This window comes from Symphalangus syndactylus, chromosome 14 (genome assembly GCF_028878055.3).
Source record: "Symphalangus syndactylus isolate Jambi chromosome 14, NHGRI_mSymSyn1-v2.1_pri, whole genome shotgun sequence".
NCBI lineage: Eukaryota > Metazoa > Chordata > Mammalia > Primates > Hylobatidae > Symphalangus > Symphalangus syndactylus.
The window spans coordinates 111,579,687-111,607,674 of record NC_072436.2 but is presented as its reverse complement, the minus strand read 5'-3'; the positions used below and the strand labels follow the sequence as shown (position 1 = coordinate 111,607,674).

At 42.5% G+C, this 27,988-nt stretch overlaps 1 protein-coding gene across 37 annotated transcripts in view; it reads left to right on the top strand.

Moving 5' to 3' along the window:
* The window catches only part of RBFOX1 (RNA binding fox-1 homolog 1), a 2,507,416-nt gene that overhangs the window by 2,098,704 nt on the left and 380,724 nt on the right, over positions 1-27,988 (top strand). The window contains exon 1 of one of the 37 annotated variants that reach the window (XM_055240502.2): positions 24,139-25,273. The exons of 30 other annotated variants lie outside the window; for them this stretch is intronic. In XM_055240502.2, the coding sequence (XP_055096477.1) occupies positions 25,187-25,273 (87 nt within the window). In that variant the 5' untranslated portion in view covers positions 24,139-25,186. Of the gene's footprint in view, positions 1-24,138; positions 25,274-27,988 lie in introns of those variants that run through there. 6 more of the 37 variants (XM_055240501.2, XM_055240510.2, XM_055240499.2 and 3 more) reach the window with 6 other exon arrangements.

Sequence of the window (27,988 nt, the reverse complement as noted above, 5' to 3'; positions counted from 1 at the left end):
TACATACACACAGACACATATACAAACACATCTAGTATAGTGCATATATCTTGTGATCATCAACCACTTTCAGATGGAATGGACAAGTAGTCCTTGAAGCAATTGGCTTCAATCTTGCTGTCCAGGGAAGTCCCTGCCTCAATCTCCTTTCTTGATACACTGCAGTGGCTTCATGCTGTGTCTTCTTTGATGGTGAATTTTCTTGAAGCTGAACTTCGAGCTCACATATCCCCAATACAGAATCTTCCACGTTCCAAAGTAAGTCCTCATGGAACCATTCCCGCTTTGAGGAATAATTCTGAATACAATTCCACATTAGGGGTTTGCAGCAAGCTAGGTCAAAGGAGAACCTATTTTGTTTTCCTGATAGAGAAGAAATAGAAAACAGCCACACACACGCATGTACACACAGGACATAGAAATCTAGAGATGGTTTATTTCCATTCTAAGTAACAGAGGGCAAACTTCATAGCACCCATCTCATGGTAAGGTATGGTGAGGCAACAGACTGGATGGATGATGAGATTTGTTTTCTGATGCAAACTGCGTGTCAGATTCCACCCAGAGCTGTTTTTTTTTTTTTTTTTTTTTCACTGAGTTTAATGCCCTGAAAGGGGATCAGTAGCATATTAACTTAATTTTCTCTGTTCTTACACTACCATCAGCATCTCTCAGTACTGTTCTGAGAAAGCTTCTCATCTGTCAAGCGCTATTCACTGAGAACCTTTTTATCAGCCTAAATTTAAAACTACGTCAAATGCTTAAAATCCACATTAGAGGGGGCAGAAAAGAGCCTCTAAAGTGGGCCATGCCATTGTCAGTATTCGAAGATTGGTAATTTTTCCCACTTAATGATGATCCATGTGGTTTGTTTTAAGTAGTGAAGTGGTTTGTACAAAGGGTAATTCCCGGTAAATGAAGCCATTGCTCACTGTGGACATCTTCAGATCGAAAGCAATTGAACTGAAACCTGCATATCAACTCTTTCTCTCTTTAATTAGAAAGCGATTCTCAGTGCAGAGAATCACCTGGGGAAGATGGGCTCTCGAACATAAGGCTGCAGAAGTTGGGGAGGTTGGCCCCATGCACCAGCCATGGTTATAAATTTTGGAAACATTGGGTAGGTCATAACAATTATGGCTGTGTAGAAAAGTTCAATTCTCATTGCAGTTACTTACCTTGTGTTACTCCATCTGATGATTTATAGTGAGCAAAATGGCATTTTATCACATTATTCCTTTTTGGCTTAATCCCATGTTGATTTATTAGATAGTGCTGTGGATTGGGGGTGGTGGATAGTGTCAATAACGCAGAAAAGAATTAGGCTAGATTAGCTTCATATCTGAATTGTTTAAAGGAATTTAAGTGGCTGGGATGAGCACATTTCCAGGCCCAGGTGGCTGCCTGATAGAAGAAAGGTCCCTCAGTCTCTTTCCAGAGGGATGTCTTATGTCATAAACTGGTTAACCAATCTTTCTTGTTTCTCTGCTCTTTTCCAATTAAGAGAAGGCATGAAATGTTAGGCTGTTATCAGCCAGGTAAGGCCCACATTTCAGGTGAGCTGGGGGTCATCTGTGCCTCCCCCCTTTGGGGAAGCTATGGAGGGCCACGTGTTGTGGACATGGACTGCAGGGCCACCTGGGCTGCCTCTGCATTAAAACTGCTTAATCCAACAATCACTTCTGAAAACTGTAAGCATCTGTTCATCCACAGACCAAAGCCTTGTGCCATTCGCCTGCTCTGCCTGCCATTTCGAGGCAGTTTGTGTGTCAGAACATGCAAGTGGCCGCTCCTGCCTTTGCCCGGCTGGAGAAAGTCCGTGTTATTAGTGCTCACCAACCATCTGTTTTCCTTACAGTTGACCCTTGAGTCATTCTCCAGTAGCTGATGGACTGATGGTAGACAGTCTTTTTTAGGGTTTTCTGATTCATTAAACCGGGTTCTCTGCCCCAAGAGGAAACATAATGCTTGTTTATTCATATAGGCCGGGTAAAAACAGTGTAATTTGTCAGGCAAATAATAGTCCTGTGGAAGGGAAAGAAATTGCAGCATTGTAAACAAAATCGGGTTGCTGACTCTGTGCCTAAGGGGGCTGGGTGATGAGCAGGACATGTCATCCCGTGAATGAAGCAGAGCTGACAAGTGTGGGCGTAATTGCCCCATCTGCAGAGACCTTTTTAATGGATGGGGAGAGGTGTCCCAGTGTGCTGTTTAATTCAATTAAGAAAAGCAAAGAAAGTTCCATTTATCAATAAAGTTTCCTATTGCCGGGTGCTGCCCAAGAGAACTCTGCCGGGCTGATCATTGGCCCGTGGCTGTTGGCATGATGCAGCTTGCCTCACCCAGCCCTACTGAGGGCAGCTGTGTCAGATAGGGTCAGCTCTCAGGCACAATGGCTCAGAAGATCCCTGGTCCTGGCCCTTTAACCATGCTGAATACAGGCGAGCTAGCGAAATGAGCAATGGACCCGCAGGCCGCCTCTGCTGGGAGACACAGCTGGCCAGAGTTCTCTCTGCAGGATCGTGAAATTCGGTTCCTGAGCCTGGCATACGATTAGGAAAGAACTTGCGTGGTTGGAATGTCCTGGCTCCCGAGATGGCTTGGGGAAAGAGGGTTTTCACTGCTGTTTCCAATCTTCCTGTCATGCTATAGCCCTGACTGATTGATCCCGGCTAAGAGAGAGCCAGAATGTGGAACCAGGGCTGGTGGGGAGGAGGTAGACAGAAGGAGAAGGTGTTGATCAAAACTGTAAAGACTGACGTTGACTGTGGAGCGCCCAGAGTCCTGTTGGTATATTTTATCAAAACTTCATCAAGGGGCATACTTATTAACATGGAAATAATGGTTGTGGTCCAGTATTTCTCAAACTTCAGACATTCAGGCACCACTTCATAAGTCCTGCCAATCTGCCCATTACCAGAGTTGATATCTACTTAATATTTTTAAAAATTAACTTATATATTAAACATAGACTTGCCCAAACGAAGTAAAACATAGTCACTGAATCACACCTGTGATCACACTTTCCCAGCATATGTGGAACTAAATGTGTATTCATTCACCTGTCCATCCACCCATTCCATGTTGATGGAACTCTTGATAGGTTTATGGAACTCCAGCTGCCCTTCTAGACTCTCCCAGGGAGCAAAGCAAAGGCCCCTGCCCTCACAGATAGTCTGTTACGCTGTTCATCTCTTTGCCATCTTGTGAACCATGCATGCAGTACAACATTTTGGAAAACTTCCGCTTGGCCTGCTGGATTGCCTGGGAATCCTCTGCCATGTCTGGTCTGGAATTACTCATTCCCCTACCTTGACCCAATTTGCAAGGGGCAAGGCTAGAGTTAAGTTCTTTGAGATGCTTTTTTTTTCCATCTGCCAGATCAGCAGCCAGTAGTGCACAATAAAGGAAAATAGCCATACATTCAACATCTACATCCCAAAGAGGGCTTTGAGATGATGGGGCTGGGACTGGGAAGCTGCTGTGGTCCTTAGCACTCAGCCAAGCTCTAGCCGAAGAGCAGTCTTACCCTGTTTTGATCCTTTTCTTTATGTGTCTTGAAACAGAATCAAAATTAGAAAGTGGAACTGGATTGGAAAGCATTCAGAAGGTTAGTGTGTGTTCCCAGGGATGCAATGACTATTTTTTTCTCTCCTTTTGCAGCCATAGAACAAAGTAGAAGCCACTGTAGGATTTAAGTGACTCCAATTTCCCAGGAATGATGAGTAAATGCATAAAAGGTTTAGTCTTGATAAGCCTTTTCTTTTTTTGGCATTTGATGTTTTCTCAGGATTCACCTCAATGACTAGATTCCCCTTATCAAAACCAATAACAAATATCCCCAGTTTTTCCCTTTCATAGATCGGCTTCCTCTTTCTCTGCCTGAATCCAGGCATGGGGCAAGCCCTGCTCTTAAGGAAAGGTGAGAACAATATTGGTACCTAAACCCAGAAGGAACAGCGAGGTTTACACACTGCAGCTGTCCATCTCAAGTGTCTTGCAAAATTCAGATGAAAAACCCGGATCTATTTAGAGCCAGTTGGTGTCAGCTTCCCCAAAAGTACAGTTTTTTTTTTTTTTTTGAAAAACGGTAGTGTTTCTGAAGTTGTATGTAGGACAGAAGTCATGAGCTGAAGGCTTAATCCGAACTCTGTTATTCAATTAGCTGATCCAGCTGAATTGAGCAAGACACTTTTTTTTTTTTTTATTTGGGGCCTTAATTGGTCTTTCAGAAAAACAGGGATTAGAATAACCATTTCATACTGTTCTTTGTGAGATTAAGTAAGATACAAATGGGAACAGTTAGCTCAGTGCCTGGGATGCAGTGAGCAGCCTATAGATGTTTGTTAAAGAAATGAAGGAAGGGCTGGGCGCAGTGGCCCATGCCTGTAATCCCAGCACTTTAGGAGGCAGAGGCGGGTGGATCACTTGAGGTCAGGAGTTCAAGACCAGCCTGGCCAACATGGTGAAACCCTGTCTCTACTAAAAATACCAAAATTATCTGGGCGTGGTGGAGCACACCTGTAGTCCCAGCTACTTGGGAGTCTGAGGCAGGAGAATCACTTGAACCCAGGAGGCAGAGGTTGCAGTGAGCCGAGATTGTGCCATTGCACTCCAGCCTAGGCCACGAGAGTGAAACTCTCTCTCAATAACAACAACAACAACAACAACAACGAAACAAAGGAAGGCAACGTGTTAAAGAAATGTAGGATTTGTTTATTGAAGCTGGACATAAACTTGTGTTTTCCATTTCTCTCAAATTAACATGATTAATGCACCCACGGCCTGCCAAGTACACAGATACAAGGGTCTTGGGTGTCACTCTGGGTCTTCTTGGTTCCACTACCCTGTTTGGGAGCTCTTCTCTTTCTTCCTTCAGCGAGCTGTCATTCCTGCCTGTGTCACTGGATTGTAATATGGCTACACAGCTCAATTAATGCTCAGTGTCAGAAGGAAGGAAAATAAAAATTGTCTTGCTCTTGTCAGTAGTGAAGTTATTTACTTTCAAAAGCTGACAGAATCACACTGCAGGGCCTTCATTTATTTCCATTCAGAACGTCATTATTCTGTGATGCCAGAGACTTGGGCACGCATTGAAGTTTATTCCCATAAGCTTTAATATGGCGGGGCCCTGCTAAAGTGTAGATTGTCACCCAGGAGAGTCTGGGAGTGTCTGGCGGGGCTCTCTGGTGGCCCCAGGGCACCTGGGTGCTTGGCAGTGATGTCTGGGAGGGTACCCCAGTTTCAGGATGGACTGGGAGAACTGACACATGCATTTTCAGGCCCTGGATCTGTTCTAGGAGAGGCAGCGTGTTCCCCACTGCTGCTCTTCCTTCTGAAGCAAAAGAAAGGGGTGTGGGACTCCTAGTTCCACATCACTCTTCATCCGGGCCACTCATGGAATTTCTGGAAACAGAAAAGTGCCTCCTGAAAGTGGCTTTGCTTTGGATCTATCTATTGTCTCTGCTTAAACTCGTTGACAGGTTCTCTCAACCAAATAATCTGTATAAAACTATGCATTTTTCTTTGTTTGTTTGCTCTCTTTCTTTCTTCCTTTTCCCCCTAAGGGTTTGCAATGAGCAATTAACACAGGAAGGGGTTGAGTGGAGAAATTCTCTTTTCTTCGTGGTGCAGTGGCAGAACCTTCCACTGGGGGTCTCCATTTAGAATACGTGACTCAGGATTCCTGAAGACTTTTTTTTCCTTTCTTTCTTCTTTTTTATCTTTCTTTTTTTTTCTTTTTCTTTTTTTTTTTTTTAAGTCTCTTTGGTTCCGTTCAAAAAATGAGGCTCTTTCAGACAGCAGTAGGAGAGGCGGCTTGTAAGACCATTTAGGCAACGAGAGAAGCCAGCCTTCTTCCACAATGATGATCATAATAATAAAATAATTAAAGTAATGAAATAATCAATAACTTTTATGGAGTGCTTTGTGACAAGCACACGACTAAGCACTTTTACATGGATTATCACATTTAATCCCCCACAAAAAGCCTCCAGGGAGTTGAAATTAATGGCTTCATTTTTAGATGCAGAATCCAAGGCTTAGGTGGGAGAGCTGATACTTAAAACCAGACACTTTCGCCCCAGAACTGACACTTAGAGCCACTATTCTGCACCATCCCTATGTCCTCCTCCTCACTGTGCTGGTCAGTGGCTGGTTCTGTATGATTTACGGAGAGACCTCTGCCAGGTTCCTGCGATGGAAGAATAGCTCCAGTTGATGGAGTGGGCCTCTTTTCCTTCAAAGGCAGGACTTGTCAAAAGAGGAAAGAGTTCAAGCGACCTGTCAACTTTGAAGCTCTTCCCGATTTTGTTTTTTAAGTCATTACGATTTTGTTTAATGAATTGCAGCAAACCATGAAGCTGTTGGACTTGGGGAGGAGGGAGGGAGAGGGGAAAGAACGAGGCTGTGAGAATCATCAGCACTGAGAATGATGGAGTGTGTTTCTCCGCAGCCAATTCCAATCCCCAAATCCCTGTTGTACTGAGGAGCTGTCCAACTAACAGAGGAAACACAGTCACTGCACGGCACCGTATTAATGATTTATACACCCCGCACCACTGCTTTTGTTCACTTGCGGGGCCTGGTCGTGTTCATAAAGGAGTTTCAGGGAGTGGGGTCCTGCCTTGCCATGCTGTTTTGCTCAGTGCAGTGAAGACTGCTTCATAAATCAAAAGAATTTAGTGCTGTACAACCTTCCTGAGCTCTGAGATGGTGTGCGCCTGTGCGCGGTTGTGTATGTGTGTGTGTTTAATCAGATTCGCTTAGAGACATTTTCATTGCCTTTTTATAAAGAATGAATGAAGAACCGGATGCGATCTGTCTTAGGTGTTTCAGGGCTGATTGGTTTGTTTCACAGTGGCATCACGGCCCTATTTGTTTCCCATTTGGTGTTTATGCATTATGGTGTTGTCTGTGAAAATGGGCTGATAGTCTTTTATTAGCATAAAGAGATGCAGATCACATTAGAATCCTCCGTCCTTCTATATCATCAAAAACAACAGGCAGGGGAGAGGGCGAGTTGACTGTAAGCCGAATCACCATTCGTTCACGATAAGTCAACAGGAGCTTGATGTGATCTTTAAACAATGGGGTTTTTGAGGCTTTTAAAAATGAATCTTTTTCAATTTTTCACTGAAAAAGAATGCTGCTTCGTTTTGAACGTTATCGAGGACATTTATTTTCTGAATTGGGAATTCTGGATGTAGGAAAGTTTCTTCTCTTGAGTAAGCCATAGAAAGCTCTAATTTTAACCTCAGTTTTTATTTTTTTTCCTAATTGGAAGAAAACAAATCATAACCTCATATATTTTATTTGGAGCCCTCAATCAATCTTTCAAGATACCGGCAGAGAAAAGCTCTATTTCTTTTTTTTTAATGGATTGCACTTGCACTTGTGTTTTCTTAATTATATCATGCATTTCATTTTGTGTGTGGTGATATTTCTTTCCCTATAGAACTGAGAACTGAAAACCAACAGAAGACAGAGTAGGAGTTTGAGGGGGTAAAACAGAATATTTAGAAAATTAGAATGATACTTTAAATATTCTAGTCAACAGTAATATTTTTGTCTATGATAAAATCTTGATTTTAGGAAATTCTCTTGAGTTAAAAAAGAAAGATATGTAAGGCTTTTAGGAAATAGACATGTCATTTTAGTAGAATTCTTAAATGAATACATGAAGGAATAAATGCAAAGACAAATGATTAAAGCCCTACTCTACCCTACCCCCACCCAAACCGGAGGCTTGAATTTCTTTTACAAATGTGAAAGTTTTAGCTATCTGGTTCTTATTAACATTTTTGCTTATAAATCTTTTTAACTGTCCAGTATGCTTGTCAGTAGTGATGAAATTGAAGCAAATATTCATTGTGGAAGATAGCCTTTTACAGTCTTCCCGAAAAGTGGAGAACACAATATATATATATATATATGTAAATAAAGAACATTACACACATTTTTCATCAGGGAAATATGATACAGCATTTTGGACTCGGAAAGCAGGTGTCCGGCAAATGCAGTTTACATTTATATTCTACTGATTTTTGTATTTGTGTTTGTTCTCTATTATTTGAATCCGTGAGTGTCTCATTGTTTTTAATTATGTCTACATGGCACAAGACAGCAGTCAACATCTGCTCTATTGTTTACTTGGTTTACATATATCTTTGATGGGTTACTAAACAATCTATTTTTCAAACCCCAAACAGAAGAAACCAGCCGAACTCGTATTACAGCATTTTGTAAAGACCCATTATGCAATTAGCACTTGGGATTTGTGCAAAGCTGGTGATTCACCCAAACAAACATCCCTTTATTCTGATAGTTCTTCCTGGCTTTGTGAGAAATATCAGTTTCCAAAAAAATAAAATCACATTTCCTCTTTAATCATGCGGTGTGCCAAGAAGATTATGTGTTTATATGAGGGATGGATCCTTCACTTTGTGTATCAGAGAAAGATCAGCTTTCCAAAATAATGATGTCTTTAATTCAAGGCAGCAGTTACTGTATTACATAAGGCAACTATCTGCTTACACATAGCAGACTTTTGAGAGTTATATGGTACTATCGGAGAAGAGAAATGGTATGTTTTTAACTGTTTGTATAATCTTCCTAACACTGCATGATCTGTTTAGAGAAGCCATAGTTGGTCATCTATTGCAAGGCATGTGAGGCCTAGAATGATTAAGTCACATCAAATCTGATTATTTCCCTGAAGTCAATGGTTAATAATTAATTTACTCACTCATTCATGCAACACATCCTTATTTAGCCTCTGTCTGAGAGATTGGGTTGGTCATTGAAGGGACACAGACAAGGAAAGCAGGCCTCCTTTTCTTCATGGAGGTTACAAGCCTGTGGGAGAGAGACAGGCCGTGAGCAAGTGATCATCACATAACTGTGCCTTGCCAGGTGTGATAAATGCTCTGAAGGAAAAGAGTAGGAGTTGGATTCAGGGGTGAGGGAAGCTTTTTGTGAAAAAGTGACATCAAAGCTGAAATGGAGTGGGAGGTAGGCAAGGAGATGTGGTCAGGGTGGAAGAGAGGATTCACACTAAGGCATAGAGTGTGTGTAGTGCCTGTTGCACACCTAGGTGTCTTTAAGATGCTGGAAAAACAAAGGGACCAGTGAGCCAGTGAGAGAGGGGTAAAGAGACACATAAGGGCCAGAGACCACTGGGGACTGGAAATCTTGACCTAGAGTTGGATTTTTTCCCAAGAGGAATGAAGAAGAAGGAAAACACACACACACACACACACACACACACACACACACACTAAGAGGGTTTAGGCAGGAGTCAAATGACCATAATTAGCCTTTTACAAAGGCCAGTTTGGCTTTTCTGCAGAGAATAGAGGGAGACAAGATAGAAAGCTGAGGACGGGGGTGTCAAGTAGGAAGCCACTGTGATAATACTGGTGCAAGCTGATGGTTGCTTGGACTAGGAGTGGACAGAAGAGAAATGGCCAGGAGTAAAACGTTTTGAAAATTAAGCCTGAGATTCATCCCCAAAGCTGATGTTCAGCCAGAAGAGAAGAAATACAACTCCCTGAAGTCAGACTTCGCAGGCTTTGGTGAAGTCAGGTGGCACTGACCTGGGTGGTACGGGGCTTCATGGAAGAGAGTGACAGGCCGGTTCAAGTCTACCAAGGTTTCAGCATATCTTAGGCCAAAGCTCCCAGAGCTCAGAATTTCCATCTGAACTCTACCATCACCACCACTATCACCACTGTCACCAATCCATTGCTATTATCATCACCACCACTATCGCCATTGCCGTTAGGACCGTCACCATCACCGAGCAACTGGTCTCATATATTAGTTGGTAGCAGTCACCAAAGACAAAGGCGCTCACCAGCTTGGTAAGGTGCTCTCTAGCATCCCAGTTCTAATATGGTGGGTGAGAAGCAGGGAGTCAGTTTTATGAAATGTCCAGTGAGCAGTACCTCCACCCGCTGCCTCCAGCTGCAGGAGTACAGGAGTGAAGTGCATTCACGGGAATGTGAAACAGAACTGACTTTGAGTCTGAAACAAATTACAAATCTTATGGGCCTCCAACTAGCTCTTTGGGCATGTTTCTCGACTTCTCTGCAGTTTCATTTCTACATTTATGAAATAGAGGTAACAGCAAGACCACAAAGGCATAGCATTGTTGGGAGTATGGCACGAGCTAGTTTGTATAGCACCCTAGTACGGTACCCAGCAAAATGGAAGGAGCTCAATACATAATTCTACTTTTGATGCTGGTGGTGATGGTGGTGATGCTGGTGGTGATAGTGGTGGTGACTGTGGTGGTGATGGTAGTGATGATGCTGATGGTGATGATGTGAAAATGGTGGTGGTGGTGATTGTGAATGGTGATGGTGGTAGCAGTGGTGATGAAGGTGATGGTGGTAGTGCTGGTGGTAGTGACGGTGCTGATGGTGATGAAGTGGTAATAATGGTGGTAATGGTAGTGATGGTGGTAATGATGGTGATGGTGATAGTGATGGTGTTGATAGCGGTGGTGGTGGTGATGGCCATGGTAATGGAGTTGGGATAGTGGTGATGGCAGTGATGGTAGATGGTAGTGTTGGTGATAGCCATGGTGGTAGTGCTGGTGGTGCTGGTGGCTCTGGTGGTCGTAGTGACAGTGCTGATGGTGTTAGTTGTGGTGGTGGTGGTGGTGGTGATGATGATATTTGGTGGTGAGAGTGATTCTGGTTAGATGCAGCATGGTAGAATAGTTTCACCCATAAGTACCTGGATTCAGATTTGGTTCAAGTCTACCACTTATCACCTGTGCACCCTTGGGCAAATTATTTAACCTTTCTTTGTTTTAAGTGTCTCATCTGTGAGATGGGAATGATAATATTCATTGTCAGTCATTATGAAGACTAAACCATTTAATGTTTGTTAAAATCAGAACAGCATTCTTATAAACAAACTCTTAGACATAGAGAATGCTTGTTAAATAAAGTGTCAGTGCAGAATACAGCTTTTAACAAAAAGGTACCTAGTGGCTTCTGGGCTTCTGCTTTATTCTTGATTTTGCTTTTTATAGCCGGCTGAAAAGGCTGTCTTTGCCTTCTCTCAATCGCCAGACCCACCCCCCATCTCTCCATGTGTTCTGCGTAGAACAGGTGTGTGGTGAGCCGGAGTTCTGGCAGAGTGCAACATGAAAAAGACTCCCAGTAATTATAAAAATAACAACGAAGGCTGCTTAGCGAGGTAGGCAGATGAGCACACCACTAGCCAGAATGATAAATAGCGCCTGCAAATGTTAGGTCCCAGTGGGAGTATGGGAACATATGGGATGAACCACACTAAAAGTTGGGCATCATTGGTAAGTTTTAGATGGTTAAGGCAGGCCAACTCCAGTGCCAATTTTTTTCTTCTTTCTTTCTTTTTTTTTATCCTAATTTTAAATCCTTCAGTTCCCTTTTGTCCCTTTGTTCTATTTTGGTCCTAAAAGAAGCATTCATCTTTGAGGCCAGCCAGGGAATCTCCAAGGAAGTGAGGTCTGTGCAGTAATCCTAAAAACAAATGGCCACCCTGGAGTCTGTGAATTTCCACGTTGAGCTCTATTCAATATGGTTGGGGGAGATGTAAATGAATGTGGTAAATATTTAATGGAATGCTGACATGTTGAGTCCAGACCTATGATAGGTGGGCGTGTAGAAAAATTAGTGCCTAACCAGCTCAATAAGTTTACAAGCATTTGTAGAAGAGGCAAACAACTCTTGTCTGCCAAACATTATTTAAAACGAAGACGTGGAGGGTGGTAGGTTGATTTCAGGTCAGTGTTTGTATGTCTGGGTCTGAATATAGTTTGGAGACTGTACAATCTGTTTGGCATGGCTCTGCAGCAGTGGGATTTCTCTGGAAGGATATTTTGGAATTCTTGTTCACCACCCACCGTGCTTTTCCTGGGCCTCAGAAGAGATTTCAGCATTGAGGCAAGATTTAGAATGTGGGCACCTGAGTGTCGGTGCCAGCTCCTTAGTAGATTTCCAGGATTCCTTACTTAGCAATTACATCAACATCCTTGGTCATGTGAAGCAGGCAGAGGAAAGGAAGTAGGATTTGGGATTGGGCAGGTGTGGCTTTGACTGCAGGCCCTCCCTGCTCAAGTTGCCATGAATGATGTAAGGCCTCTGAGTTCTAATATCCTCATTTGTAGAATGGTGCTATTATGAGTACCAATACCGTGGCCTTATTAAAAGACTGGATGAGTCAAAGTCTTGGAGGTGCTTAGAATTGTGTTTGGCACATAGTGAGACCTAGGAAAGGGTTTGTTAAAAACTTAAGCAGAACATATCTTCTAGGACTGCCTTTTATGCAAGTGTATGTATATGTATGCATTAATCTATTGTTTTGAAAGTTACCTTTTCTTAAAAAAAATTAATTTTATTGTAAGTTCCAGGATACATATGCAGGATGTGCGGGTTTATTACATAGGTAAACGTGTGGCATGGTGGTTTTCTGCACCTATCAACCCATCACCTAGGTATTAAGCCCCACGTGCGTCAGCTATTTATCCTCATGCTCTCCCTTCCCCCACCACCCCCCACAGGCCCCAGTGTGTGTTGTTTCCCTCCCTATGTCCATGTGTTCTCATTGTTCAGCTCCCACTTATGAGTGAGAACGTGTGGTGTCTGGTTTTCTGTTCTTGTGTTAGTTTGCTCAAGATAATGGCTTCCAGCTCCATCCATGCCCCTGCAAAAGACATGATCTCATCCTTTTTTATGGCTGCATAGTATTCCATGGTGTGTACGTACCACATTTTCTTTATCTAGTCTATCTTTGATGGGCATTTGTGTTGATTCCATGTCTTTGCTATTGTGATTAGTGCTGTATGCACTAATCTTACAACCACTTTTGTAGTAGTCTGGAAACTATTCGTTTTAATGGACAGACACCCAATGCAAACTAGCTTAAGCAAAAATGGGGATTTGTTGATTCATGAAACTGGGATAAATGAAGGTCGATCAGTAGTAAGTGAATCATCATTTAAGTGCTCAGCATTCTAATTGAGATATAAACAGATGTGATCATAAGAAACACCATGAATAAAGCTCAAACACAAATGGGTGTAAGCCCAAGGAATATTTTAAGTATGTGGTTATATTACTTAGAGCAACCCCACAACAACCCTGTTAGGGGAGTATTATTGCCCCAAATTTATAAGGGAATTAATTGAGGTTCAGAAAGGTTAAGTAACTTGCCCAGGGAAAAACAGCCAGGGATTTTCAGAGCCCAAATTTGGACCCAAACTTGTTATGGCTTCAATAGCTGACTTCCTGGCCAATATGATACATTGCTATTATGATAAAAATAAGTACTTTTTATTAGTAAACTGGAGACCAGAGAACTATCTATCTATCTATCTATCTATCTATCTATCTATACATATACTTATATTGTTTGTTTGTTTTTTGAGACGTGTTTCGCTGTTGCTGCCCAGGCTGTAGTGCAATGGTGTGATCTCATCTCACTGCAACCTCTGGCTTCTGGGTTAAAGCGATTGTCCTGCCTCAGCCTCCCAAGTAGCTGGGATTACAGGTACGTGCCACCATGCCCAGCTAACTTTTTGTGTTTTTTATAGTGGTGGGCTTTCACCATGTTGGCCAGGCTGGTATCAAACTCCTGACCTCAGGTGATCCACCCGCCTTGGCCTCCCAAAGTGCTGGGATTACAGGCGTGAGCCACCATGCCTGTCCCAGAGAAATATATTTTAAAAAAACAAACAAACGTGAAATACATGGAAAGGCAGCATAACATGGGATTATGAATGGGGCCAGATTTACCCTTCACAAGCTGTGTGATTTTGGGCAAGTTACTTTACCACTCTGTGTCTTGTTTTCCTCACAGTAATATGAAGATAGTCATATGATTTACCTTATAGGATAGTTGTGAAGATTAAGTGAGTTAATACACAAAGGGGTTAGAAGATGTCTGGCAAATAATAAATGGCATATGTAGTTTATCTTAAAATATTTTAAAATAGATTGTTATGTAAGAGCCAGAAAGGAAATGAGGTCACTCAGGGTGGTTCCTCTTTTGATGTCCCCAGGGTGTCCCACAAGGACACTGCTAATCTGGGAAGTTGAAAATCCCACCTGTCAGAGGCTCCCTGTTGCCACCAGCTGCCTGGCCATGACATCGCGGAGAAACCATCTTGCAGCAGTCAGCCCCTCGGCTAATCCTCTCCAATGAGAGGTTCAGCTGCATAGCTTGGCACAGCTTGGTTCTGGGTCCCTCACGTCTCTGTCTTGTCTGCAAAAGTAGGCTGTATAGTGTCTGAAAACACAGGTTTATCTGCTACCTCCTTTTCTCCTCCAGTGCTGTGTTTGGTGGGTTCCCAGTGATGATTAATACCCGTTCGTTGGTCTGATAACATTTTTTTTTTTCCTGGTCTGAAGCTGGAGAAAAAGCTTCAGCAGAAGGAAGCCATCTCCTGTTCTGAGATGACTGCTAGTTATTGGACAAGGGAATGAAAGATGTGATTTGCACTTCTTAAGCACAGACTTGCTTTTACAATATGGGGTGCCTTAGCACCTTCTTGCCACCTTGAAAACCTGCCCCTGCCAAGCTGTGGTGAATGCTGACTGGCAGGTTCATAGCATCAAAGTCACAGTGCTGGTAAACACGTCAACATGATTTCACGTGAGAACAGCCATCCAAGCTGTTAATATGAGCCCGCCTTAAGGGATCTTGACTTTACCCATGCCTGCCCTTAGTAAAAAGTACAGCACATCTTGCTACCTACTTGGAAATCTGATGGACAGTCAGAAGCTCCTCTGAAGTCCTTTGGGGAATTTCACAAGAGCCATCAACTCCCTACAATGATGGGGAATATTTGGGGAGTTACGTGCAGTTTTCCAGGATGAGGGCACAATTCAGAGTGGTCCAGTGTCAGAGTGGTTTATGCATCAAAAATAAGATTGAGGAACCACAGTTTCACCCCTAGAAGAGGCAATGCTATGGGAAAAAGCCAAGGAGAAATCAGCCCTTGAGGTGGAGATGATGCCTCAGCTTCACAAAGAAAGGGCAACCTGATAATCTCTTTATCTGTCGTCCTCCTGCGTTCCTTCCCCTTCTGTTTTCTCCTCCAGTGGTTATTATTTCCTGGTGTCCCTGGTGATCAGCCCATTTCCATGTGCCTCCGGCTCTCTCTTGCTTGGGAGGCATTTTCCCACTTCCTGAAGACTCAGTGGTGGGTGGTGTAGGTCAGCTCTTCTCCAGCCATCAAAGTCTTCTCCTCCTCTCTCTGCCCTTTGGATTTGTATTCCTTTACCTCTAATGAATGTTAGGGTGGTTGAGATTGACTGAGGGGTGGAGAGTAAAGGAGATGAAGAAACCACTGAGCTTGAGTTAAAATGTCCAAGCTAAGACCAGGCACATGGCTCATGCCTGTAATCCCAGGACTTCGGGAGGCTGAGGTGGTAGGATCGCTTGAGCCTAGGAGTTCAAGACCAGCCTGGGCAACACAGCGAGACCCCCATGTCTGAAAAAAAATTTAAAAATTGCCAGACGTGGTGGTATGCACCTGTAATCCCAGGTATTCAGGATTCTGAGGCAGGAGGATTGTTTGAGCCCAGGAGTCGGAGGCTGCAGTGAGCTATGATCATGCCACTGCCTTCCAGCCTGGGTGACAGAGTGAGACCCTGTCTCAATAAATAAATAAAATTATTTTCTAAAAACCCAGGCTACCATTTCTCAGAGTATATTAATCCATATCGCATTGAAAAAAAAAAAAAGCCTTCTCAAAGTATCTAGCACAAGAGAGTTTTGTAGTTTTGTAGCCTCTCTCAGTTCATGGGTATAGCTCTGTGTTTGACTAACTCTACGGCCTTGGCCAATTCACCTCCCCTCTCATGGTCTCAGTGTTCTTGTTACTAATGTACTAAATGGAACAGACTCTACTTCACAGGAATGAAGAGGGGATAAACTGAGATAACAGATACAATGAAATGAGTACTGTGTCTGGCACATAGTAAGCATTGAATAAGTGGTAGTGACTCCGATAGTGATGATGAAGATGTAGGAGGAAGGAATGAAGAAGAGAAGAAGCCAAAAGCCTAGCACAGGGCTGATACATAATTCTCAAAAACCAGATAATCCAATAGATAGCAAAATGAATGGTGAGTGGATGGGTGGGTAGATGGATCGGTGGATGATGAGTGGGTGGATGGATGGATGGTGTGTTGGTCATCAAATCAGTTTTGCAAAGTCTGGATCAAACAAGGCCCAGCAGTTTTTTGTTTTGTTTTATTTTGTTTTCTTCTTTACAGGACTTCTCGGGTGCTTGTATATGCTAATAGTCATCATGAATTCCCCAGAGGAAGAGAGAGCAAGCTGAATTTCTCCAACTCATTTGACCATGGTGTCCTTTTTTACAATGAGGCATCTGATGAGCCTTCTATCCTTGCAAAGTATACCTTGCAAGATGCCAGTCCAGGACACTTAGTTTCTAAAGAGAAAATAATACCCAGAAAGCTCAGGTGGTTCAGCTAATTCAGCAACTGCATGGAATTAGTACAAAAATCCTCCTTTACCAGTCCTGGAGACCTGTGCTATTAGGAGTGGCCCCTGTGTCCAGCTCCTGTAGGGACCTGGAGCACAGAAGGCAGAAGATGGAGAGAAGGCACAAAGAAAAGCCTAGTGGAGTAGCTGCATCCTCCCCGCTTCCGAGAGGCCTCAGGGAGTATTTGTTCGCCTCGAGCAAGGTCAACAAATTCTCAAACCCAGTTGCCATTCATCCCCAGACAGGTCAGAGGTCGGTTCCTGAAGCATTGTTGATCTCAGCAGAGATGATGTGCGGGGTTGATATTCTTAGATTTGCTCATTCAGCCAGTCAGTCTGGCTTTCAGAGGAGAATCAGGTCAGGAAACGCTTAATGAACCAAGAGGAGCATGGTGCTGCCTGAACCACTGGGGGTTCGAGTTTGTAATGATTATCAGCAGGCTCCTCACTTACAAGACCTACTGGAATTTTCTTTGTGCATCTCCATAACCATTTTTAGAGATGTGGTCAGTACTGCTGGTTAGAGTAACCCAGGGTCCTGGATTCTTTAAGTTACTTCTGATTTAAAGGTACTGTCTTCATCATCCCTAAAAACCATGAATTGAACTTGATATCCTATTTACTGTTTTGGTTTCAAAAATTGCATTTTCCATTTACAGAAGCCATATACCTATCCTTTGTTAATTCCTGGGTCTTAGTTTTTTTTGTTGGGAACACAGAAGAAGGAGGTAAGCTCTTAAACAAGAAGGCACTTCACAAGTTGCATTTGTTAGCAGGATTTCGTTTGAGCAATTAGTGGTTGAAGGGAGGAAGAGTTTTGCTATCCCTGGCTTGATCCTCCAACCAGCTGCTAATTCTGTTGTCACTATGACAACTATCAACAGCCATTTACTGAGTGTTTGCTATGAGCCTCTAAGCTACACACTGCAGCATATTGTACTTATTTAAATCTTTGGACCACTCCATGTGTTACGGCTACTCACGATATTCTTATTTCACAGATAATAAATCTGAGGCACAGAGAGGTTAAGTAATGTGCATGGGAACACAAAGCTGATAACTGGTAGGAACTGGGCTTTTAATGTGGTCTGTGTGGTTTAATGTGAGCTCTTAACTACTATGCTATGGTGCTTGCAACAAGGGAGCCAGGCACGGTAAGAAGTTGCCAGGAGGCGAGAGAATTGTAATGCCACAAGAATAACATAAGCTTAGTACTTACTTGTCGTTCTCGTAAGAACTTCCCATGGAACAGCTCATTTGCACACACTAACTGAAAGCACTCTCTAAGTGGGGAGATGTGACTTCTCTTCTCTGGATGTCTCTTTTTGCTAGACTAGTCCTCCGCTGAGATTTCCAGTGGGGGTGGTTGTAATCTGGAGAGAGGTTGGTTGATGGTCTGGTATATCCTGTCCACAGTCTATGGAAGCTTTTCCTATATTCCCATCTTGATAATTTGATGCGGTTGTGACCTAGGTGCCACATTGACAGCCCTTTTGTAGCCATCCTCTCCTTCACTGGGAATTCATTTGTTAGTCCTTGGTATTCTAAATATTATGTAGCATCTCAGGGAATTTTTCTTGCGGTCCATGCTAGGTAATGCTTTTCCATGCCCTCTTCTCATCTATTCTGGATGGAGTTTGAATGCATGTCTGGCAGTGAGTGTCATTTCTCAATTCGGGTTCAAGCTGATACACTAGTGTCATCATTCTTGATGACTCAGCACGTATTACAGGCATGTAGGGAAACCTGACTCTTGGTAACTGACCAGGCACACATTCTGTTGTTTAACCTTGGACAAGCCACTTGGACTCTCTGAACCTCTGTCTCATCCCACAGGTGACAGATCATTCTCAAATACTTATTGAGCAACTACTCTGTGCCAAGTCCTGTGTGAATGGCAGGAAAACAAAGTGATTGAGGAGGTGTTGGAGGAGATAGAATGGAAGCACACCGGAGTGAGAATGCCAGCTAGGCCTTTACCATCCCAGGGCAAATCACTGCTGATGTTTCAGAATCTCAGCCCCATAGATCACAAGTGCTGGGATTGGGGCAGGAGGTAGTGCTGGGAAGACCTGGCATATGGCTGCTTGTTGAAGGATGGGATGTATATATAAGCAGTTTTACTGGAGGGATAATGGAATGGAAGCTCAAACAGCAACATCTGTATGGGGTGTTGGTGGGGCGCTGAAGATAGACAGAGCTGCCATCATAAGCAGAGAGATCAAAAAACAATTCTGAATGGGTACGTTGAAAACATTCTGAAGAATGAAGTAAAAATAAACTAGCACTTTCTGGATGCCTTCCAAGCACCAGGAACACCTATCTTCAGCACGTCATTTCACTGCTGTAATACATTTGTGAGAGGGTACAGGTGTTGTACCATCTTAGCCCTGATGGGAGTAGGGCTCAAGGATGAGTATGTTGTCTTTATTCAGACACATAAAAGGGCGACAGAGCCCAGATCCCCCAGATCCAAACCCAGCCTCTCCAACTTTGAAACGCAGGCTTTTTCTACTATTGTGATGCCCTCAGGTCATTTGTGATGACCTTGGAAACATCGGTAGCTCTCAGTGATCTGGGGGCCCCTGGCAGCCCCTCCATCTTCCTCACACTTTTTCAGTCAGTCATTTCTGGAAGGGTTTGGGGAAACTTCATTTGCTAGTGGCCATTTTAGTCATTGGGTGAGCAAGAAGAAATGGCATGCTTCCTTATTTGAGCCAATCTGCCTTCTCAAAAGTGTGATCACTATTAAGAGTCGTGATATGGTGTGGGCAGTCTCTGAACTAAACGCAATGCTGAAATGACTTTTGGACAAAGGTGATGGTGCAGTTAGTTCTGTCTGGGGTGGCAGGGACAACTTTGCAGAAGGTGTCATGGAACATTTGACTTAGGGCCAGCAAGGATGATCTAAAAGGAAGAAAGGAAGAGAGGAAGAAAGGATATTTCTGCATAGCAGGCAAGTTTAAATGGAAAAGTGGATTCACAGAGGTATTTGGCAAAGACAGTTTGCCAGTGTGGTTTGAAGAAAAGAGTGATTTGTAGGAAAACGGAAAATTTGTATCGGAGGATGAATTTGGACAGGTTAAAGTGAGGAATATTATGAAGGGCCTCAGACACTGTAGGAAATTTTCCATTACCCACTTTTGTCTGGAAACAAAGTGAGTGATTGTGTGAGTAATTACATAATCTGCACAAATCTGTATTTTGAAATAAACATTGTCAATATCCAAAAGATAAGGAATGTGATGATAGGATCAGGGAAACACTGTTTTATGCATTTTGTTTTGTTCTGTCTTGATAGTCAACAAATGGCAGTTGACAGCTCCTTTCTGGATAGCTTTTTAGAAAGCAAAGAATGGTAGAGTTGATCCTACAGTGAGCTCCTGACCTGCGGGAGAGGCAGCTTTTTCACAGATGTGATTATTGGTACAAAGAATTGTGGCTCAACATGCCTAGATCTTTCAGTCTTTCAAGAGATGGCATAAATGTAGATTTTACATGAGATGCCCCCATTAAACAATATTACCTTTTTTTTTTTTTACACTGTGCAGACAAATCATTATCATGATCATCATCATCCCCTCCTATGGACTGGACTTGGTCCCTACAGCTGCGGGTTGCTCTATTCACCAACAGAATCCATGAGGCAGGAATTGGTCTTCTCTAGATACCCCGTCTCTCATCTTCCAGTCAGAGCCAACACTTCTGTTTCTTCCTTCCCTTTCATTGACATCTAAACTTTGAGTGGCTACCACTCAGAAGGGTCAGTCACTCATGTTGGATCTCTGTGTTAGTCTGGTCTCAAACTCCTGGGCTCAAGTGAGTCTCCTGCCTCAGCCTCCAGAGTAGCGGAGACTCAGGTGTGCACCACTGTGCCCAGCTTATGTTAGCTGTTAAGATCTGGGAAAGGAAGGGCTGGGCGCGGTGCCTCACGCCTGTAATCCCAGCACTTTGGGAGGCTGAGGCAGGTAGATAATGAGGTCAGGAGTTCGAGACCAGCCTGGCCAACATGGTGAAACCTTGTCTCTACTAAAAATACAAAAATTAGCCAGGTGTGGTGGCGGGTCCCTGTAATCCCCGCTACTCGGGAGGCTGAAGTGGGAGAATAGCTTGAATCTGGGTTGCAGAGGTTGCAGTGAGCTGAGGTCATGCCATTGCACTCTAGCCTGGGACAGAGTGAGACTCTGTTTAAAAAAAAAAAAAAAAATCTGGGAAGGGAGATGCAGTATCTGATAGCCAGAGCTAAAATGCCTTTATCTAGAACAGGAAAAGAGGAGTTAATACCTAAGAAGGAAATGTCATCATGGAAGGTGGAGCTAGATGGAGGAATTTTTTTTTTTTTTTAGGTGGAGGGATGAGATTGAGCTTTCAAAGCCTGGCTAAGAAAAAGCAAAATCCTTGATGGAAATCTCTGGCACAGGGAAAATGAGCAGAACTGGCACCAAGGAAGCATTAGGAGAGAGAAGAAGATAGTGGGGAAGCAGAAAGGAACAGCAAAGGAGTGTGTATTTGCCATTGTCTTGAAGTCTGACTTCTTGGATAAAATACATACCCTAGATTAAGGGTTAGCAAACCATGGGCTGTGAGCCCAACCTGGACCATTGCCTGTTTTTGTATAATCTTTGAGGTAAGAATGTTGTTTGCACTTACAACTGGCTGGAAATTTAAAAAAAAAAAAATAATATGTTGTGACCTGTAAAAATGATAGGAATTTAATAAATACAGTATGACAGGAACATGGCCACAATCATTCATTGGCATATTGTCAATGGATGGTTTTTCACGCTACAACAGCAGAATTTTGAGCAGTTGCAACAGAGATTGTAAGTTCTGCAACACCTAAAACATTTATTATCTGAGTGTTTACAGAAAAACATTTACTATTCCCTGCCTGTGATGGGCAGAGCAGATGGCAATACACGGCTCTTTATTTGACTTCAGTATGTTTCAGGGATCTGCCTGTTTCTTAGCCACTACCAGAACTTCCCCACTCTCCTTTCACCTTGCCATTTCTTCCACTATTTAAAGTTCCTGCATTATACCATGAGCTTAATACCACACAATAGATGTTGAGTAGCCAGACATTTGCCATGAACCATGTGCACTGCCAGTGGGGAATGGAAAGACACACAGCGTAGTGCCGACCTTCTAGAGGAGGCTCCAAGAAGGAGGAATCACAGCTCAGCAATACTAGGTTCTTCCCATTTGGGAAAACAGAACCTATGTTAAGAAAAAGGGGTTTTGTTTAGTAGTTGTTATTTATTTACAGGCTTTATGATTAGTGGAAGGTTTTGAACAAGGATACAGTTAATACAACTTCAAAAACATAAGTATCGCAATCATACAGGACAATAATATATAAATATAAAATCAGAATCAGAGAGTGTGTGTGTAATGGTGATCGCGACTGGAGGTGGGAGGGACGGCCCTTATTTTCACGCAAGATAAGGAAGATATTTTTTACTCAGGAGCAGCAAAAGGTTATTGTATCATGGCGTTCTTAAGAAGAAAACAGAAAATATCCCCGACACAGGCTATAACTATATATCTCTATCCTGTATGTGATATATCTCTTACTTCTATCCTACTAAAATCAGCAGATTCTTTATATATAAACATATATACACAAAGTCACGTGTCCCTTAACGATTGGCACTGGGTACGTTCTGAGAAACGGGTCAGGCAATCTTGCACTGAATACTGTAGGTGATTGTATCTAAACATAGAAAAGGTACAGTGGAGTGTAACATTATAATATAATCTGATGTGACCAGAATCATGTATCTAATTTGTCATGGCCCGAAATGCCATTGTATATACAGTCATCCCTCAGTATGGTGGGGGATTGGTTGCAGGACCTCCCCTGAGATACCAAAATCTGCAGATGCTCAGTCCCTGATATAAAATGGCCTAGGATTTGCATATAACCTATGCACATCTTCCCGTATACATATTAAATCATCTTTAGGTTACTTATGAAGCCTAATACAATGTAACTACTGTGTAAATCGTTACACTCTATTGTTTAGGAAGTAATGACAAGAACAAACAGTCTGTGTATGTTCAGTGCAGGTGCAGAGGTGTTTTTGTGTGTGTGTGTGTGTGTGTGTGTGTGTGTTTTAGAACTGAGGTTGGTCGAATCTGTGGATGTGGAACCTGAGAATATGGAGAGCTGTGTGTGTGTGTGTGTGTGTGTGTGTGGAGAGAGAGAGAGAGAGTTTACATAAATACAATGGATCACTATCTTCTCTGCAGTTTCCAGCTACGTCCTCCTCAAGTTTGCTTATTGAAGCATTGTTCATTAAGTGGATATAGTTACCTCTCTTCTATGATCAGGAAACTAAGAGTCTAAATGTGTAAATTTCTTGCTTAAATGATGGAATTAAGTCTCCTGCCTCCTGGTCCAGTGGCAGTGGTCTTTCTATTTTACAACACTAAAGAGACAATCTGATCTGACGCAGGCCTTACCTAAGTAAGTGAGAGCTCTCCCCTCCCGTTGATTGCTAAAGGAAAGTGGACGGGAGAGACACGTCCGCCTCACAGTGATGCTTCTGTCCTCCCTGGTAACTTCTCAGAAATGTGGTGTTGAAAGTCGTCGTCAAAAGCTAAAGTTAGAAACAGTATCGGGCTGTTGAGTAAGAGGGGTCAGCGCACAGCTGTTAGGGGAGCTTTTTGAATTGTACAACGTGGCCACTTTGATGCATGAGAATCAATTACAGAGAAACCTTGTCAAGATGGCCAAAATTCAGCCTTAAATAATTGAATTCTCTGCCAAACCCTGTCTGCTGTCGTTATCTAGAAATGTAATTATGCAGCTAAATCAAGCAACTAAAATTAGTGTAGTGTAAAAACACCTTGGCTATCTGAAAGTGGAGGAATTGACATTTGGATTTAGAAAACGCCAATAGTTGGATATGTTTGGCGGTGTTTGAGGCTCTCTCCCAGTTTCAACAAAATCTATATCAAGTGTCCTGTTTAGAGTGAGAAGTGGAATGTGGCAATGTTTGGTTTTGAAGGTGATTTTCAGTGACCCTGGGACTTGGGCATTATTTGAGTGGATTCACTTTATCAGAACTTCATATTAGTGCTTTCAAAATTGTGGAACTACACACACCCACGTGACTTCCTAATATGAAGATTAGAAGACTGACAATTTGAATGTTATCTGAGCCTTCAGTCTCAAGTCAAAGCCTTCAATCTGAAACCAAAGATGTGTCTATACCAATCATCAGGAGAACAGGGAATACATGGTAAGAGTGGCTAATAGCCACCGTTACTGCACACATCATGGTATGGTGCTAAGACTTCATTTAATGATAACGCAGCCTTTTGAAGTAGGGACTATTATTACCTCAGTTTTCCAAATGAGTGAACAGGGTTCAGAGAGGCTAAGTAACTTGTTCAACATCACACAGCTAGTGATTATACTGACACCCAAGTCAGTATAATTCCAATTATATTAATTAATATATTAATTAATTCAATTGGAAGTAATGCCAATTCATGTAATCCCCTAGGAATTTATCTGCTACCATGTAACATATCCCAAATGATTGCGTGGGTATTTTCAAACACCAGAAAGATTTCAAAACTGTGCTTGAATATATTTTTTATCCATAGTTTTGGTGCTTGTTAGCTATGCCTTGAAACTCTGGGAACAAGGAGACATCTCTTGTTAATGTATTGCATATTAATATATCACAGTTGAAAGCTCAAAATAAAGAATGTCTTTAAAAACACAAAATAAAAGGCATAGAAAATGTTATTACAGACTGAAATACAGCAGTGAAAATAGTGTTGTAGTTAGGAATCGGACTCTGGAATGTGTTTGTAGCTTAACACTGCCTTCTACAAGCTATGTGACTATGAGCAAACCATTTAACTAGTATGAGCCCTGTTTCCCATTTGTTATATGGGACTCATAACTGATAATAGTAGTGACTTCAGAGACTTGTTGTGAGAATGAAATTACATAACACGTGTAAATAATTTAACTCCTTCTCTCTGCATAGCACACATTGTGCAAATATAAGCTGGCTGGTAGTTTTATTGTATTATTTACAAATTGCCTCTTTAAAATTGAAATCAGCGAGAGAGCGGGAGGAAAACTAGACTGAATATCTTCTTACTTTTTTTCTATCAGTACCAAACATTGCCCACATTAACCTGCTGGATTTGAATTTTAACTGGGAAGCGATAATCACATTAATTTACATTTCTCAGTTTATTTTTCCCTAAAAATCTCACGTGGACCCCATCCCTTGCTCTTTTGGCCAAATTCAGTGGGGTGAGCTTATATCTCATAGCCTGGTTCCCTCTGTCACTTGGTCTCTTGGTCTCTCTCTCTCTCTCTCTCTGAGAACTAAATTAATGAAGAGTATTTGGTTAGTCATGTTAGGCAAGCTGTTCCCAAAATAGCACCTTCCATTTTGGTAGCTTCAACTTTGCAGCTGCTGTGTCTCTTCGTCGTCTGGGAAGAAAACTTTCGCATTAAGAGTTGCTGATGCGGATTTTCTTTCTTTCCTCTCCCGGCGTTGATGTTGATGAGTGCTTGGCTCCTGACAGAAGCGATTTGGCTCCCAGCTTTGTAGTTCGGAAGAAGTTGGGTCTATAGATTTCCCCCTAACTCTCCACTGATGTGTTGAGCTTCAGAGGGAATAATAACTCTACGTAAAGCATGTTGGCGTCTCAAGGAGTTCTCCTGCATCCCTATGGCGTGCCTATGATTGTACCGGCAGCTCCTTACCTCCCTGGACTGATTCAGGTAATTCAAGGCCTCTGCCAGCCAGCAACTTAACTCCAGAGTGCTCAGAGTAATAATTGGAATTTTTATGGTTGAGAAAGCAAACACTTTTAATACAGGAAAAAGCCCTCGCGTAGTCAGTGAGAAGACAGTAGGAAATCAAAAAGATGGATCACCCTAATCTAGCTATCGACATCTCTCATGGCTGAATAAATGGTGTAGTTGAGCTATATTTGCTTGTATTGATCTGACTGCTGTTTAACATTCATGCCTTAGCTTCAGGAGGTTGACCACGGGGCAAAGGATTTGCTCTCCTTCTCAGCTTTCTGAGGGACTCAGTCTCCCAGAGCAGATCATGAGGCAAAGTAACTTATCATGAGGTGACTCAGTTAAGAGCTTTAACCCAGGAAATGAAAGGAGCATGAAATATGCATTAATTCGTAGGACGCCTCCACACGGATTGTCTATTTTCAGAGAAGGCTCTCCCCACCTGAATGTGAGTGGTGGCACTGAGGCAAGAAGGAACGCTCTATTGATGGGTAATTTATGAAGCTCAGAGATTATTCTAGGAAGTGCTTGCCAGATGTTTACATCTTAATGATGGCAAGAAAGTAGAGGGTAGATATGTGTGCTGGTTTTACTTTGAAGGCTTTTAATTCTGTGCAGAGAGGATTAATCTACCAATAAAAAATTGGGGACCTTTTTTCTCCCCCTGATCATAAGACTTTCTTTGCAAGCAGGTATTGCCTTCTGGATATATGTCTGAAGTTCTCCGTTGAAAGCCAACATCTACTAGCGATAGAAACCGCAGATCATAGAAATCCAAGGTGGCTTTTTGTTGTTATAATTAGTTTTTTTAGTATAATCGTCCCTTTGCAATAAATTCTGTATCTCCTTTCTACAGAAAAGGAAAACAAAATATATTTAGGTACGTCCTTTCACCTTTACTCTTGTGCCTCCCTCTGTCCCCTCCAGCCCCTCGTAGTTAAAAATTATATGATACCCTAGCTCATTAATTACAATTTCTGGGAAGGATTCTGGTCACTTTTCCCCCTACCTCTTCTGAACTTTGCTGTTACCTTTTGTTAACTGTATGAACCTGGGTGATTAGAGTCATTTGGGGGTGATTCCAAGTAACAACAAAACATTCTCTCTTTCTGGATTTATGGCCGTTCCTCCGTTTGGAAGCCTTCTCTGTATTGTGTCTTATAAACAAAGGGTCACCTGGAGAACGGTACTTTGCATTGTGGAACTAGTTGCATCTTTCCTGGTATACACAGGCTGGTGTGATAAGGTTGCCATTTCTGAAGTAGGGCTCAGTGGCAACTTGGAAAGTTAACAGGCCTCTTGCTGCTACTGGAAACGTGGGGTGAAGGTCGGCTGTTGGAGTTTTGTCAGACCCTCTGCCGCCCCATCTGATAAATAATTACAAGCAAATCGTGGCCTTCACTCTATGCTGATTGATGCTGAAATTGCTTTTGAAAGTTCTCATAAGTTCCTGTTATAGATTAAGTGCCGGTGTAGGAAAAATAACGGCACCCACTGAAATGGGTGAATGTAATCAGGTTTAATGGACTTGAGAGCTTGTTGGGAATTAAATAACTATCGATTTGCTGGAATGTTGCTGTCATTACGAAATGCCACTCTGGAGGTATTACCCCAGTGATAGATGAGAAGATGCAAGGGCCAGCTGAGAAATTGGGGAGGCCCTATTTCTTCCTTCTTTGCAGAGCATTTGAGAAATATAGCCAGTTATATTTGGAAAGAACAAGTGATTTTACTTGCAAATCTTAGCCTGATCATACTTTGTTTTTCCAAGTGACACCTCTGGTAACTAGTTACCCATAAGTTAGGAGAGCAGTTTAGTGAGGAGCCTCTAGACCGGCTACTGTGATATGTGTTATCTCCTTCCTTTCTCACTGCTGTGGAATGCACTGGAAAGCTAACGCACAGAGAGAAACTAGCTTTACTTATGGTTTGATGAGACAGCCCATGTTATTTACCCTTTGGCATCAAGAAAGTAAAATCACCCCAGTACAGTAATATTTGCAAGAGGAGAAAGGGTAGTGTGAAGGGAGAAAAAACTGTATCACTCACACATGCTCAGCTCTGAGCCGATGTTTCTGTTGCCAGGTGTCCTGCCACGGACGCCACTTGCTCACTAGTTTCTTTACCTTATGGGTTTCTTCCTCACTCAGGAGGCAAAGTATTTCCTCTAGGGAATTAAGGTTCTATCACCACCTAAATATGTCATTGGCAAGATGTTAAAATGAGCCAAAATAAAGCATGTGTACTCCATCACTGGGAGTAATTTCTCTGTGGCTGAAGTTGTTGAAACAGAGTCCATAGTGTCCACTTGGAAGGATTGTTGTATTATAGTTGGAGATTACTTTTCAAGGTCTTTCCAACCTCAAGAGATTTTGTGGCAGAGTGCTCCCTTTTCATAATATTTTCAAGTGTCATTTTGAAAATTCAGACCAGCATTGCCCTGTTTTAGTCGACTCAGATAAAGGAGAAAAAACAAGTGATTTATCAGTCATTTGCTGTGCCAGACTTTAAGACGGCATCCACCTAATCCTGCAAAGGCAGTGAATGGAGGTATTTCCTGATAGCTTTAGGGAAGTTACTCATACAGGATGTTTTATTCCAAGCAATAGGTTTGATAGTTATCATCCACCCTACCCTTCCTCCTCTAGGAAAATCGGAATCTTTACCATATTGGATCACCTGAACCCA